Here is a 652-nt window from a genome sequence, read left to right as displayed (position 1 = left end):
ATAGTTGGGACCTATAGGAGCCATAGGAGGTATAGGAGGAACCTATAGGGGCTATGGGGGTGGACCTATAGCGGTCATGGAGCCCATGGGAAGGGGGAAGAGGGGCTATAGGGGGGACATAAAGGAGCCATAAGGGCTATAAGGGTGGACCTATAGGGGGCATGGAGGCCGGGGGCGGCATAGGGGTTATGGGGGGGGACCTATAGGGGCCATAGTTGGGACCTATAGAAGCCATAGGAGGTATAGGGGGAAGCTATAGGGGCCATGGAGGCCATGGAGTGTGCATAGAGGTGACCTACAGGGTCTATAGGGCCCATGGGAGCTATAGGGGGCAGACATGTCACAGGGGGAGAGCAATAGAGGCCATAGGGGCAATAAAGGGGACCTACAGGCTATAAGAGGGACCTATAGGAGCCATAGGGGCTATAGTGGGGACCTATCGGGAACATGGAGGCCATGGAGGTGGCATAGGGGCTATAAAGGGCTATATGGGGGACCTATAGGGGCCATAGGGAGTATAGGGGGGACCCAGAGGGGCCATGGAGGCCATGGAGTGTGCATAGGGGCTATAGGGGGGACCTATATGAGCCATAGGGGCACTTATAGCCATCATGGAGGGGGTGTAGGGGGGACCTATAGGGCACATAGGGGG

At 57.1% G+C, this 652-nt stretch overlaps 1 protein-coding gene across 1 annotated transcript in view; it reads right to left on the bottom strand.

Moving 5' to 3' along the window:
* Nucleotides 1–484: 484 nt before the first annotated feature.
* Nucleotides 485–652, bottom strand: part of LOC106899928 (olfactory receptor 14A16-like) — an 8,567-nt gene continuing 8,399 nt past the window's right edge. Inside the window, exon 7 of the mRNA XM_014961866.1 lies at nt 485–633. Within this exon, the coding sequence (XP_014817352.1) occupies nt 485–633 (149 nt within the window). The remainder of the gene's footprint in view (nt 634–652) is intronic.

The sequence above is a fragment of the Calidris pugnax genome, unplaced genomic scaffold (genome assembly GCF_001431845.1).
Source record: "Calidris pugnax isolate Ruff unplaced genomic scaffold, ASM143184v1 scaffold932, whole genome shotgun sequence".
Taxonomy (NCBI): domain Eukaryota; kingdom Metazoa; phylum Chordata; class Aves; order Charadriiformes; family Scolopacidae; genus Calidris; species Calidris pugnax.
Note: the sequence above shows the minus strand (reverse complement) of the source record. Positions and strands in the feature narration are given on the sequence as shown.